The 13,966-nt window shown below is 43.1% G+C and overlaps 1 protein-coding gene across 6 annotated transcripts in view; it reads right to left on the reverse strand.

Annotated features, from left to right (window-relative positions):
- Positions 1–944: 944 nt before the first annotated feature.
- Positions 945–13,966, reverse strand: part of LOC5565140 — a 64,098-nt gene continuing 51,076 nt past the window's right edge. For 5 of the 6 annotated variants that reach the window (XM_021838451.1, XM_021838450.1, XM_021838449.1 and 2 more), the window contains 7 exons: positions 6,109–6,227; positions 5,151–6,042; positions 4,970–5,103; positions 4,724–4,910; positions 4,269–4,661; positions 3,905–4,211; positions 945–3,842 (listed from right to left, as the gene is read on the reverse strand). In XM_021838451.1, the coding sequence (XP_021694143.1) occupies positions 1,181–3,842; positions 3,905–4,211; positions 4,269–4,661; positions 4,724–4,910; positions 4,970–5,103; positions 5,151–6,042; positions 6,109–6,227 (4,694 nt within the window). In that variant the 3' untranslated portion in view covers positions 945–1,180. The remainder of the gene's footprint in view (positions 3,843–3,904; positions 4,212–4,268; positions 4,662–4,723; positions 4,911–4,969; positions 5,104–5,150; positions 6,043–6,108; positions 6,228–13,966) is intronic. The other variant, XM_021838454.1, reaches the window with a different exon arrangement.

Genomic DNA, 13,966 nt, shown 5'->3' on the forward strand with positions numbered 1-13,966 from the left:
GGGTGAAATTGATCACTTGTCAATGCGATTATTGTTAGCTCTTAAAACAACTCTACATACTGAATTAGAGTTCCCTGAATCCGAATATGCTTGCCAAATTCTTAACAATACATTATTAATAGAAATAATGAATGATTAAATTTAAAGAATTACGCGGAAAACGCCTAAATGTAGGCAATTTCCTAAAGAATTTACTGATATCGAAAAGAAATTCAATTATTTCAGCCGAATGAGCGAATTGTTACGAGCTTTGATGGTGAAATCTGGTTTGGGGATATATTTTAAGCATCCTTACAAACTTTCAGGTTTATACCATGTTCCAATCCTTGCTTAGAACAAGAAGTTTATGGATGTTTGTCGATATTGCACCGAACATGATTTTGATATTTCGCATTATTTTCATAGATATGAACATTATTTAGCGCAAAAAACTTCACAGCACACAATTCGACAATAGTTACGACAAACAACGTTCATTCACTGTAGGTTACATTGATATTTGTGCTCCATTGGGAAGAAATAAAATCGTGTGGCACTGTGATCAATTTCACCCTACTGATCAATTTCACCCGAATTTACGGAACCTCATTTCATAATTATGCTACCAATAGTAAATCTAAAATCATTTTCTTCCTCCTATACTGCATTGGGACTGCCGAAGCTTCGTCATTTGATCATTAGTGAATTAAAACGCACGTCTCAAACACACACACTCTAACCCAAAAAGTCTCCGTCATCACCCGAACGAACGGTGGTCGTAAAAGCAAACAGGTAATCATGAGAAGTTATGTGAACTCGATTGCAGGTTGATTCGAAGCCCCGTTTGTTGTTTGAACAATTGATAAGGGTTTGGTTGATTTACGAAACTACAAATGTCGCATGACGCTGCCTGCCGGGCAACGAGACGCGATAAGGGTTTTCTTTCCCAATGAATTGCAACCATGTCGAAACTGTCTGTCTGACTTTATTCAGATCTACGAAACTACGACGGCAGATGTGTACAGCATCTTGCGAATCTTTGGCACGGTTGAAAATTACACTTCTTCTGCACTATTTACTCCTTGTAACAGGTTGTACTTGGTACATTTACATCAAACATTACTTACCTAAGGGTTGAGATAGCTCCTTCGCTGTTGTAATACTATACTGTAGACATGGTTTTAAGCATTTCAGCACTTGCTCACTGGGATCCTTTGCGATCCGGTTCTAAGAATCCTAAGCTTCTACTCTTTTTGAGTTCATCACTTCGTTCGTTGCTCTTGCGAAATCGATTGCATATCGCTTGTACACTCCCTGACTTCTTCAGGGACTCTCCTCCGCCATCGCTCGAACTGTGTCCGAGGTTTTGTGCACTACCCATCTTGATCGCTTCTCCACTAATATCCACCATCAAGCTCTGCCGGCACAGCGTCGAGATGGTTTGCATTTTGCTGAGATCCTTACTACTTCTCCTCAACTTCACCTTCCTCAATTTCGACGCCAAATTGGACAACCCGAACCGACTGCTTTGAACACTTGTATTTCTCGATGATGCTTCGTCATCGCCCGTAACCCCAGACGCAGTCAATATGCTCGGTGGCAGTGACTCGTACATACTCTCCTGCTGGCTGTCTTCTCCTTCTGCCGATCGGCTATCGATCACCCCTGCACTGGCACTTTTCATCAGCAGTGCACTCTCATCGCCGCTTGTCGCACTGGTCATGCTGATTTGGCTTATCCGATTGTTCCACACCTGTTGCCGTTGATCTACTCGAGCCGCTGATGAACTCTGTAGGAACTCCTCCTTCGCCTTCTTCAGCTTCAAAGCCCGCTGACTCATTGGTATCAATCCCTTATCCTCTTCGAGCGGCGTTGTAGGCGCCGATCGAGGTGAATCCTGATCAACAATCTTCTTTCGTGCCGTCAACCGAGGACTCGGTGGTTTGCCATCAACCCTCTTGAACCTCTCCTCCTGACCACGCTCACTCACTATCTCCTCGCCCGGCACGGAGCGACATCTTGTGTACTTCTCTCTGGGAACCTTCCTGACAGCTCCCTTGCTCGCACCTTGAGGAGATTCCGTTCGCTTCTTGTACAATCGCTGCTTCCTCAGCGTATCCGTCCGACCTGAACCCGATCCGCTATCGTCCAGCTCTTTCCTCTCGATGCGCGACAACGTATCCTTGCGTCGCAAGCTATCGTACGCCAAGAACGATATCTTCGGTGAATCGCTGTGGTCTCCGTCGTCCTCTACCGCAGCGCTCTTTTCGATCATACCCGCGCTCGATGACTTCATTACCTTAACCGACGCATCCACAACGCATTCGTCTTCTTCTCCACCGTCCTGATTTTGCCGCGACTGCTGTGCTGCCTCCAGCTGTTTCAAAGACTTTCGTAGGCTACCCGCACTGGCCGACTTGGACAGCTGGATAGTTTCCTGATACTTTTCCGTTTGTTTCTTGACGCGCCGATCCAAAACCGGCGATCGCCACGCTACGGGTGAGCAGGAACCGGAACTGTGCGGTGAGTTGCCGCTGCGTTCCGACGATAGTCGCTGGTTGTACTTGGCGATCATCAGCCGAATGTTGGGCGAAAGCTCCTTGGTTGGGGCGTTTTTGTCCATCCGCCGCTGGGTGCTGGGGGATTGCGGAAGCGGCGGCAGATTGGTGATGATCTTTTGATCGGTTTTCAGCTGTTCCTGCTGATCGTTGCGATCAGAGGGGCTGGATGATTCAACGTCGCGGCTAACAACGACTGAAGCGTTGTTGTTCGCCGATGGTTCTCCTTCAACGGTCGTGAAGATCCTTCGCTTCGTCTTGACCAGAATGTTTGCCGTGCAATTGTTGATGGAGGTTGAGCTGCCTTGATTCTCCAGCAGTTCGACACAGGTTTCGGTTGGCGATATGAGGACTTCTTCCGTGACGCTCACGGATGTCGACGGCAGAACAGGTCGCTCCGGTTGCTCCGTCTTTTGTCCAGGCTTAATTTTCAGAACGTAGACCACGTCTTCAGGTTGGGGAGGCGCCACGGTCGCTAGCTTTTCCGATGAGTCTGAAGGCTTCTTGGCTCGGCTTGTCTTGCGTTTCGTTTTGCGAGGTACTTCCAACACGTAGTTCGGTGGACTGTCGTCGCTATCGCTTTCCGTTTTGCTGTTCTGCCGGGAGCCCATCCGTTTGATTCGGGTTTTCTTCCGCGATCCATTGCTGAGGTTACGTGCTACCTTTTTGCTGTCCCTCTCGTCAACGGGATTTCCGCCGATGTGCGTGGATGAATCCGGAGAATGAGACGACGTTGGCGGAACTGGATCCGATTCCGAGCTCATCGGGAAATGCCTTACCTGAGGGGTGTTGACCCTGACTGCGTTGCACACGAATGTCGGCGTAACGTTGATGGTGGCCATGCTCCGCAGACTGTCGTACGACTTCTGTATGGAACTGGTAGCCTGCGCTCCCATGGCCGGCGTAATACTTATCTTCGGGATGTCTTCCTCGTTTCGCACCGCTGCCGTAGCGTACTTCATGTAGGAATGGAGCGATTTCTTAAGGTCGGCCACCTGCCCGTTGATCGACTGGACGTTTTCCAGAATCTCCGCAGAGCCTTTCAGCGAGCCGTCCTCGAAGCGGAACAAATGCCGTAGCGTGTCTTGGGCGAGATCCTTCATGTAGGCGAAAAATGCAATACTGTCACGGGAACCGGTTTCTACGAACTCCGGCAGGGTCGCTATCAGCGCGCGCAGGACAATCTTCAACCGGCGAACTTCGTCCCGATCGACGGAGTCCTGTTCACTCAGGCGAATCAACAGTTTAGTGGAATCTTTCAGGAGCGTGCTGCTGTTGCTCGAAGGCCGTGAAATGCGGTCAGGTCTAAAAGAGAAATAGAGGTTAGTAAAGGTCTGAAACACTTGGAAGAACCGATGTGAACGTACTCAGCTTTACTCTGACCACCGGATGGAGCCGTTTTCGGGCCAGTCGTCAACGGATTCGCCACTTCGTGGATATCATCCTCGACTTCAACCAGCACCGCTCGTGGTTCGTCCCGTTCTGCTGAGAGCTCCAGTTCTGGATTGGAGGACACTCGTCGATTGGAAATGGTGTCCTTCTCTTTGCTCTCCTTCAACTCATCGGCATCGTTCAGCGACAGGCTGGACGGTTGGTGCGAGATCGACGGTGCCGAAGGGTTCGGCGAAATGCTGTCCATCGACAGTGACCGAACGAGACCGGGTGATTTTTCTCCTGTAAAAGCAGATACAAGATTAACGGATTGACTGAATCGGTAGTCCTTGAACTCACGTTTCGCTTCGAAAACATCGCCAGCGTTCTCGACGACCACTGGAGCGTACCCGGGATGCAACAGCGCAATCGTGGATGCCTCCGGACCGATTCCCTTTGCCTTCTCCCACTCGAACAACCGCCGCGTAAACTTCCTCGAAATGCCCTCGAACTTGATGAATCCTTTTGTCGTTTGAACTACCAGCTCCTTCTTCGGTGGATCCGTGCTGACCAACGCCTTCAGCTTCGACAATCCTTCGCCCGCCTTGTGGGCTTCGCCTTTGTGTGCATCGTGCGCTGCAGGTCCTTGTGGCTTCTTGCTCTGCTGTCGCTTCATCGACGTTTCACTCGCTGACGAACACTGGGTGCTATAGGGTGGAACTTTGTTCGCTGCCTTCATCTGTTTCCATTCAGCTGCGGAAAGACCAAATCCTAAGATTATCTCGCTTCGATCACCCAACACTACAATCACTTACATAGTTTCTTCTGGAAATCTTCCGGTAGATCCTTCGCATTCGGCAGCTGCGTAAGTCCCTGTCCTTCTAGCTTGACCTGTCCCGTCTTCCAAAGCTGCCAATCGGTTATGGGCTTCTTCTTACCGTCCGTAGGAGAATCTTTCGACGACCCCGGTTGCGATTGGTCTTTCTTCGATTGTGGCTGATGCTGTCAACGAGGGAAGGTTAATGCTTCGAACCTCAGGAACTTCTTAGTCGTCACCTTACCTTGATTCGCCACTCATCCAACTTCTTCTTGAAGTCCGGCGAAAGATTCTCCTCCACCACGAACTGCGACGGCTGATCTCGCTTGGGACTGGCCGGAGCGTCGTCCTTCAGAAACTGGTTTACTAGAAGGAAAACTTAGACATATAATAAATTTTATGTTCGTAACCTCCTTCAATCTTACTTGGGCTGTTAGTTAGCAGAAGCGCCGCCGGTCGCAGCCGTTCCCATTCCTGTTGCTTGGCGTCGAACTCACGCTGAAGCTTCTTCTGCAGCTCCATGTAGCGGCGTTCGATGTCCTCTCTCTGACGTAGAAGGTTCTTCGTCTTGGGAGATGCTCGCCGGTGAGGAGTGTTCTGGTCGGAGACCTCTTCGCTCGAGAAATCCTCCATCTCGCCTCCGAAGAACTCGTACGGCTTACAGGGACTTTCAGGAGCTGACGTTTCGTCACCTCCGTAGCTTTTCCGCTTGGGCGAGGACTTGGAGTTGTCCTTCTGAGATCCCGGTGACGACAATGAATGATCGCCGTATGTCTCCACATCCAGCGCTTCCTGCCGTAGACTCAGAGGCTTCGGAGGAGACTTCCGGATACGCGTGACAGGCGTAGTATCGATCGGAACTCCCTCAGGTACAGATTCAATCTCAGGTATGTGTTTGCTTTTGCGGGAGCCTCGACTTCCTCCGGTATCTTTAACAGGTGGGATTCCTCTGTCGCCGCTGCCACTTCGACCCAACTTGTACTCCGACGGTTTCCATTCGTTGTCGTCACTGGAGAATGTAGCCGGAAGCGAACCACACGGCGAGTTTGGACAGCTGTTGTTGTCTCCGGAGGGAAGCGCCAGCAAAGTGGGAGTATTATTCCTGTGACTTGGCGAGGTTTGGTTCGAGGAGAATGAATCCGATCGTTCCCGTTGAAGTTCGCAGGGTTCCATGGACTCACAGGGACTGGCTTCACGGCTGCAGCCAACGCTGTTGGACGACTTGGCACTCCGCCGTTGGGATCCGTTCGACTTCAGCGATCCCCGGTGGTTCTTGACGATGCCCTTCACCTTACTCCACGCTGACTTGTTTTTGTTCTGGAAAGATCGAGAACGATTGATCAGATCAACGGTGGGACTACGAAACTAAACGGAACTTGTTACCTTGTCCATTTGTCGGATTGGGTCCAGAATGGCATCTCCGTCCAGGGATTTACTCCGTCGAGCTTCCTCGTCGTAGACGCGGGGACGATCCGTGCTCTTCACCGAGTCACGTTTTGCTGCTGTAAAGATACAAGAAGAAGAAGGTGTCAATCGACGGTGTACCAATTCTCAGAGTATTTTTTTTTTTTTCTTTAAGTAGATTTAGGTGGGATTGACTTGGACTTGGACCTGAACTTGGACCTGGACTTGAAGCTGGACTTGGACCTGGACTTCGACCTGGATTTGTACCTAGACATGGACCTGGACTTGGACTTGGACTTGGATTCTTGGACTTGAACTCTCGGACGTGAACTCTTGGACTTGGAGTCTTGGATTTGGACTCTTGGATTTGGACTCTTGGATTTGGACTCTTGGATTTGGACTCTTGGACTTGGACTTGGACATGTAATTGGACATGAACTTGGACTTGGACTATAATTTGAACTTGAACTTGGACTTGGACTTGGACTTGGACTTGGACTTGGACCTGGACTTGGACCTGGACTTGGACCTGGACTTGGACCTGGACTTGGACCTGGACTTGGACCTGGACTTGGACCTGAACTTGGACCTGGACTTGGACCTGGACTTGGACCTGGACTTGGACCTGGACTTGGACCTGGACTTGGACCTGGATTTGGACCTGGACATGGACCTGTACCTGGACTTAGACTTGGACTCTTGGACTTAGTTTTAAGTTTGAATTGAGCACTTGGACTCTTGGACTTGAGTTCTTGAACGTGGACTCTTAGACTCTTGGACTCTAGAACTTCGACTCTTGGACTTCGACTCCTGGACTTGGACTCTTGGACTTGGACTTGGACCTGAACCTGGACTTGGACTTAGTCCTAGACACAGAATTGGACATAGACTTAGACTTAAACTTGGACTTGAATTGGGAATTGAATTCAGCACTTATGAATATATCCACATTTAGATGCCGAATGATCGAAAATCCTTAAAGAATCATAAATAGATACTACACTCTTTTCACTCAGTGTTTGAGCTACATTTTAGACGTGTAATGTTCCGTACAGCCAATCGATATCTCGCCCGATATTATTTTTAGACACGTTGCGATTGAAATATTTTCAATAAATTTCTCAAAATACACACACCTCTCGCAAACGTTCGCACCCTTCATCGCTCGGTCGTCGGCTCATCTGCACTTTCAAAACGCAACGTGCTCTCACGTGGCGCAAAGTCGCACATGTTCTAAGGCCGTGGGCGGATCGTGTCTGACGTGTGGTTTTATTTCCTCATGATTTTCGGCTTTTCTCATTGACAAGAAATTAGGAGGCCCTGCTGATTTGACGTCACGCGTGCGCTCATCAGCATAGCAGGCCATGAAATTGCAGCAGCGAAGCCGCTGCTGTTCAATAATAATTCTCGAAAACTTATTCATATAGACTCAAGTCAAAAAAGTATACAAACTTACTTTATCGATCCTACGTGTTTCGCAGACGAAATTCTACACGTTTTGCTCTGAACCAACTCGATTTTTCACTTTTAGAACGTTTAATCTTCGGATTTACAAAACGACGAAAGTAAGATTTTCAACTTTCGCAACCTAACCAATACTTTCGTCGCCCCGCTGTATGGAGAGACAAAGTGACTTAACCACTAATCAAAACAAAACACTACTTGAGCCGATTTTACACTGGTAGAAAAACGTCGCAAGTAACTGAATGAAACGGCTTATCATTTTGTCATAAAATTTTTGTGTGAAATAATAGGAACTCCATAGTTTTTGAACGCGAGCTCATTGTATGCAAAATTTAAGCAATGTACACGTCGAAAAAATGTTAAAAAGGTGATTCATTTTAAAACAGTTTTAGAAGACAGGTTGTGAATCTTCTGAATTAATTTTCTCAAAACCGTATGGAAGTTACTTACGTCGATTTGAAAAAGTAATCGAGAATTGATGTTTGACTAGCAGCGGCATTCAGCTCAAGCAATTTTTATGATTTGTTTACTGTTCCGAACTTTAAAGGGTTGTTCGTACAAGTACGTGCGTACACAAATATCCATTTGCAATCCATAATCTCAATTTCTCAGGCACGAATTGATCTTATTGCCTTAGAAGTGTCATTGGCCTCGAATAGATTAGGGGAAGGGAAGCAAATTTTGCGATCTCACAAATCATCATGCGGCTACTTTTCCTACACACTGCATTTCAAGTCTTGTTCACTTTGATCAGCAGACAAGCAGGCTGTGGGCGGACAACGGCACGGTGTCAAGTTGCATCTCAGCAGGCTGTAGAGAAAATGTCTCATTCCTACGCACGGGCCAATAACCGTCTGGGAAACGTTCACTAATTACATATCTTGTAAATGCTTTGGAGAACGTAGCTACTGAAAATTATACTTGTACTGAGGATAACCGTTAAACTGATTCATCAACTTCGGCACGATGATCTCAATCACAAATTAAAATATAAATTATCTTAGGATAGAATACAAATCTCTTTAAGTTCTTTTGCTAAGGTGCCGAGGTCGGTCGACCGATTCTGAGTGGGTTTCAGCTGGCCCCCGTCGTCAGTCAGACCTCTTCATATAGATAAAGATATAGATATCATATAGGTGATGATAATTCATATCTCATTATTGATCATAGTAACAGTTAGTTTTCATGACTACTTCGATGGTCTTTTCAATATCATTTGCAACACTATTTGATGTAGTTTTGAATAGTTGGCCACTTATCTTTGACAACCTAGTTATCATAGAACTTGAATACGGTCTCAAATCGCTTAGCGAATAGCATTTTCACAAACTGGGACCATTTTTGTAATCTAAGTCAGAAATTTTCATATAACGTTAAACGCCTAGAGGTATGCAATGCCCTACGTTATTCATTGAATTTTGTTCGAATCATACTTCATTATCAAAGTTACCCCAAAAACAGAAAACCAACTTTCGATTATATGGAAAATTATATATCCATTCAAAATAAATCCTTCGGTAATCTATCGACTGCAATCGAGAGCTAGGATGCCAGTACTTGTTTTAAAAATATAAATTATAATTATTTGAATCAGTATGCATAAATATTCAAGTTTTCTTCAAAAAAAAACTATCAAAGTTACCCCGTTTTACGGTACTGTGGTTACTCTATTATGGGTAATTTGCATTTGAATTACATGTAGAAACGAGTGACTAATAATCGTGACTAATTGACCCGTAATAGCGTAAGTAGTGTACCTATTGAGCAAATGAGCATGGTAATTTGTAAGCTCATTTTCCAAAAAAATATTAAAAAAAAAGACAACGGTTTGCCTTTCTACTGTAGACGAAAGACGATTGAAAGATATCTTGAAAATTTATATTGAGTAATTCTCGCTGAGTCCGGCCCATTATTTCCTCTTGGCCTTTCAAAATGTTCAAATGTATGCTCATTTGAAGGCTTCTGTTGAGTAAGTAAAGAAACTGCCTTCGTTTGGTCAAATTGGCGGACCCCTCAATAGTTATAATTAAAACTGTTTTTGAGGACCTCTCGATTTTTGACAATTCTTGGCTCACTCAAATTGAATTTGTTAAACAACTCCTTCACAATGACATGGTTTGGAAGTTTTGAAAGTTACCTGGAAAAACCTGGAAAACCTGGAATTATCAGGGAATTTTGTTAAACCTGGAAAAAAACCTGGAATTCTCAGGGAATTTCACTAACAATCAGGGAAATTTCTTTGTGGCAGTAATTCATGGTAGAATGTGTACATGACAAATGATTTTCACGTAGATACTCTCCAAAAAAATTCGGCTGCGCCGCTATCAAAACCCTCCTTTAGGAGTTCAGTGAATCTTATCGACTTTCCAAGACATGATTGTCTCTATTTTTGATGAAAGGTTTCTGAAGTTTTTTTTTTATCAAAATGGTCTCTAAAGCCACTTTTTTCCATATCTTGCTTGCAGTGAATCCTGATGCTAAATGATGTAGGCATAAGAGAAACCTTCGGTGACTGTTACGAGACTTTTCAACTAATTCTTCAATATTTTAAGCTCTGATTTCTCGAGGAAAACCTTCAGAAATAATCCTAGTTGTTTTTCCGGAGATTTCCTCTGGGATACTTCCAGGGATTCCTATCAGGATATCTCCAGAAATTCTTCTAGAGATTCCTCTGCCAATTCTCTTAGATATTCTCCCAGAGATTTTTATAGAAGATCTTGAGTAATTTATCCAGAATTTGCTCCAGGAAACACTATATGAGGACTTTCTCTAGATATTTTTCCATTAATCCTTCAACCGAATTTTCTAGTTGTTACTCTAGGAGATCTTCTAAGAATGTTTACTGTATTTTTACCAAGAAAAACCGTAAAGGTCAATTCCACAGTTTTTGAAAGAAATTGTTCAGAGGTTTCCCCTCAAACTCGACCCTGTGTTTCATCATAGGATTCTTCTAGACTTCTCCAGAATTTCATCGAATTATTACAGCGGCAGTCGAGTCTAGTACACGACACCAAAGATGGCCTTTCAGTTGAGATCGAAATACGCGTATTTGTCAAAGGATACAAACTCTAGTGGAATTAAATGGTATAGTACTAAATTCGGGTTTTCATTCACTTACAACTGCAGTTCTTCAAAACATTTCTCATAAAATCCCATGGAACTTACAAAAGTGATAAAAGTTTAAGTTTCCTTACTAATTAACACTGTAGCATTTTACCAGAAAATTGTACACATATTTTTTGCTATTTTTCAATTATCCCAACAATTTAACAAGAAAATCTTCTAAAAATTCTTCAAGGGTCTATGAGTTCTTCTAGTAACCGGGTGACTTAAAAACTTACACAAGTTTCATCAGAGTTTGCTCTAAAATTTGCTTTAGAAATGCCTCACAAATTGAACATTTTCTCAAATTTCTGAAAAATTGCATTCACATTTTCAGGCAGCCTAAAAAAATCCTGGAAGAATACTTGGACAAATCTTTAAAGACTTCCTTGAGAAATCTTTAAAGGATTACTGTAGGAATTCCTTAAGAAATCTGAATAATTCCCGGAGTCATCCTTAGAAAAATTTGAAGTTAAAATCTTAAAGAAACTATGAAGGACAATTTTTAAGAAATCCCTAGATGCATATTTGGAGAAACTTCTGCTTGAATTTTTGAAGAAGCTCTAGAGGATGTCCTAGGAAAATCGATGGAAGAATCACTGGATAAAATCTTTGGAGGACTTAGGTCTTTCTTGGAAAACATCCGAAAGAATCAGTAAATACATTGCTGACGTCGTGTTTTTAAGATATCTAAAACAAAATTCTTTTACGAATTCCTTAAAAAAATTCTCGAAGGGATACCATGGGAAATAATCACTACATGCTTGACCCATAACGCGGGTAGATCACCTTTTCGTGGTGCGTTATGGGGTAAAGATCTACCAGTGAACCAGTGCTTCAAACGAAGAGAACAGGATGTTGGGGCTACCCCGTTTGGCATAAAGTCATTTGGCATAAAGTCGTTTGGCATAATGGTCATTTCGCATAATGGTCATTTGGCATAATGGACGTTTGGCATGAAAGAAAAGAAATTATAAATTTAAATAGTGCTACTTAAAAGATGATCTGGTGATCAAAAGAAGGGAAAATCGTCGATGAAAATGTTAGTAGTAATAACGCCAACATAGGAAAGAAGGCAAAATTGTCAATGAAAATGTTAGTAGTAACAATGCAAACCACTAGTTTAACAACTTAATGAGAAAGAACAGCCTATGACCAAAAGAAGGGAAAATCATATATGAGAATGTTAGCAATGGTAACGCCAAAAACATAGCAACTCAGTTTTCAATGATTATGCCAAATGTTCATTATGCCAAATGACTATTATGTCAAATGACCGTTATGCCAAATTATTTTATGCCAAACGACTTTATGCCAAATGACTTTATGCCAAATGGCGTTCCCCCCAGGATGTTATAGTAATCAAAGGAACACTTTTAGTCCTTGTTACATTTTTAACCTTGTTGAAAGTGACAAGTCTCGGTTTTCCCAGTTGCCGAGAATGACCTTGAGACAAGGAAAAAAATGAGCCGAATTCAACAATTTGTTTTCTAATCTTTTATTTATTTCGTTCTCTAGTTTGAAGAAGTAAGGACTAGGATTCTGATGCATGGACAATATCGGTGTAATTTCTTGGCTTTATCGAAGGATCCGATTTTGCCTGATAAAGGGGCGCGCCTGTGGAGAGTGCATGCACCACACTCTTCGAATGGTAGGAACCTTTCAGTTAGAATCCTTTGCTGTGATCAAGTTAGGAATTACAACTGTAAGAATGCTTTATCACTTCTCGATAGTGACAAAGTAAAACGACATGCACTACACAAAAGACACGGAATATACTACAATAGATCCTTACTTCTTCAAACTAGAGAACGAAATAAATAAAAGATTAGAAAACAAATTGTTGAATTTGGCTCATTGTTTTCCTTGTTTCATTCTCGGCAACTGGGAAAACCGAGACTACAATAGATCAAATATTGGTCGCAGTGGTTTATGTGCCGAACAGAAAAAAAATCACTACATGAACTCCTGGAGACATTTAAGACGTGAGCTAGCCTAGTGGTGCATATTTCACAAATAAAGAAATCCATCCATCTATCCTAGCCTGAGTAAATCTTTGGAGTAACATCTGGATCTTTGGGCAAATACTTGAATTAATGTCTGGTGAAATTCCTTAAGAAAATAATGGAAATATTTATCGAAAAACATGTTTTACGACATGTAATTTTAATTGTGAAATATTGTCACAAACATTTGTAAGTATTGTTTATTTCGCCCATTTAGCTGTCTTAAGTATCCAAACTGCCCATGGATACCTTTTGAGATTTCTTCACTGAACGTGGGCCAAAAATGAATAGGGCATTATCTGTTTTTGCACAAGTACGCTGTAATCAATAAACTTGAAGGGTTAAGCATACTGAATCACTTGAAGGTTCCGTTTAGTTTACAATGATGATCAGAGCTCTACGATATAAAAATGAGTCTTCTTTTCAAATACAATCAAGGCTTTGTATCAAATACAATTCAGTTGACAAAAACTTAAGCTTTGAAATTGTTCCACCTTTAAATAGCTTCGACATGCATTAAAAAATTTGGAAGCTTTAAACGAATTGAAGCAAATTTTTTTGTCGATAACTTTTTGTATGTCTAAAATTGGAGTATTTCTTAAACCTGGAATTATTTTGTAGATCCTGAAAAAAAACCTGGAAATATCAGGGAATTTCATTTATGTAAACGAGTAGACACCCTGAACTAGTTTTACACAAAATATTAAAAAAAAATCTGAGTTGTATGTTATTTTGACCACTAAACAACCCAATTGTAGAATAGGTTTGATCAACGTTTAGGTTCCAGCATTTAAACTGGAATAGGCCTATTCACATGACGTCTCAAATCAGCTGATCGCGAAGCACTTTGACAGTTCTTCTATGAAAATGACAAGCCCGTGTTAGCACCGGTCCTCCACCGATGTAAACAAATGCATAGACGGATCTGTCACATGAAAAGGCCTATACCAGGATTCACACTGACACACTACGATTCACACTACCGTCTCAGGATCTACCCTGGAATTCAACAAACCACACTGAAATCCCAATGTCACTTAAGAATCCTAGGATCCACAATTAAGTAACACAATCAGTTCTAGAATACCAAGATCTACACTTTAACCCTGGGATACAGACTAAAATATCAAGATCCACATAGCAATCCCGAATCCACATTTATTATTCACACTGAAAGCCCAGGATCTGCACTAGCCCAGGATCCAAACTGGAATCCTAGGACCCACACTGGAATCTCAGGATCCTCACTGGAATCCCATGTTTTT

This window comes from Aedes aegypti, chromosome 1, assembly GCF_002204515.2.
Source record: "Aedes aegypti strain LVP_AGWG chromosome 1, AaegL5.0 Primary Assembly, whole genome shotgun sequence".
In the NCBI taxonomy this organism is placed as follows: Eukaryota; Metazoa; Arthropoda; class Insecta; order Diptera; family Culicidae; genus Aedes; species Aedes aegypti.